Source organism: Pygoscelis adeliae, unplaced genomic scaffold, assembly GCF_000699105.1.
Source record: "Pygoscelis adeliae isolate BGI_AS28 unplaced genomic scaffold, ASM69910v1 Scaffold4, whole genome shotgun sequence".
In the NCBI taxonomy this organism is placed as follows: domain Eukaryota; kingdom Metazoa; phylum Chordata; class Aves; order Sphenisciformes; family Spheniscidae; genus Pygoscelis; species Pygoscelis adeliae.
The window spans coordinates 11252830-11253488 of NW_008824986.1; the positions used below are offsets into that span (position 1 = coordinate 11252830).

Below are 659 nucleotides of genomic sequence, written 5' to 3' on the forward strand. Positions count from 1 at the left end.
AAGAAGATGGAGTGAATGAAAAAGCACCAAACGCAGCAGGCTTGTGGCAATGGATGGACATGGACATGGACGTGGACATGTACATGGATGTGGAAATGCAAGGCTGGAGCACCAATGTGGGAAGAGACCATGGGGCTCTGTCTTGCCATTCCCCCTCCGGACACCAGCCTGGCATGTCCCCAGTGCTGCCCCATCCCGCCCATGCTGCGATCCTGCAATCCTGCTCTTTGCCAACGCACTGAGCACCTACACCTCCGATCATGGAGAGCCTGCTGTGCCCTCTGCGTGCAGAAACGGGGCTTTTGCATGACACGTGCTTCCAGCACCAGGCAGCAAGAGCCCCCAGCTTCACCGCTCCATCCTGGCTCTACCGAGGGAGGTAAGCATGGCTGCTCCCAAGGGAGGGTACCGAAACCCACCCGATGGGATCTGCGGGGAGAGCTGGTAGCCTCCGCTGCCCACGCCCCTGCACAGATGACGCCGGCGTCCTCCACGTGCCTGCAGTTGTGCACACCCCAGCCATTGTGCCTGCACATCTGGAGGGAGGGCTCGTCCCCGCGGCACTGCATGTTATCCAGGAAGATGGGCCCGGAGCCGAGGCCGAAGCGCGCGCTGCCTGGGGCGGCCGTGGGCTGGCCGCAGCCCCGCTGGCGGCGCCC

The 659-nt window shown here is 63.3% G+C and overlaps 1 protein-coding gene across 1 annotated transcript in view; it reads right to left on the reverse strand.

Moving 5' to 3' along the window:
* LOC103918647 (deleted in malignant brain tumors 1 protein-like) overlaps positions 1-659 on the reverse strand; it is an 85215-nt gene that overhangs the window by 61527 nt on the left and 23029 nt on the right. The window contains 1 exon segment of the mRNA XM_009326027.1: positions 410-616. Within this exon segment, the coding sequence (XP_009324302.1) occupies positions 410-616 (207 nt within the window).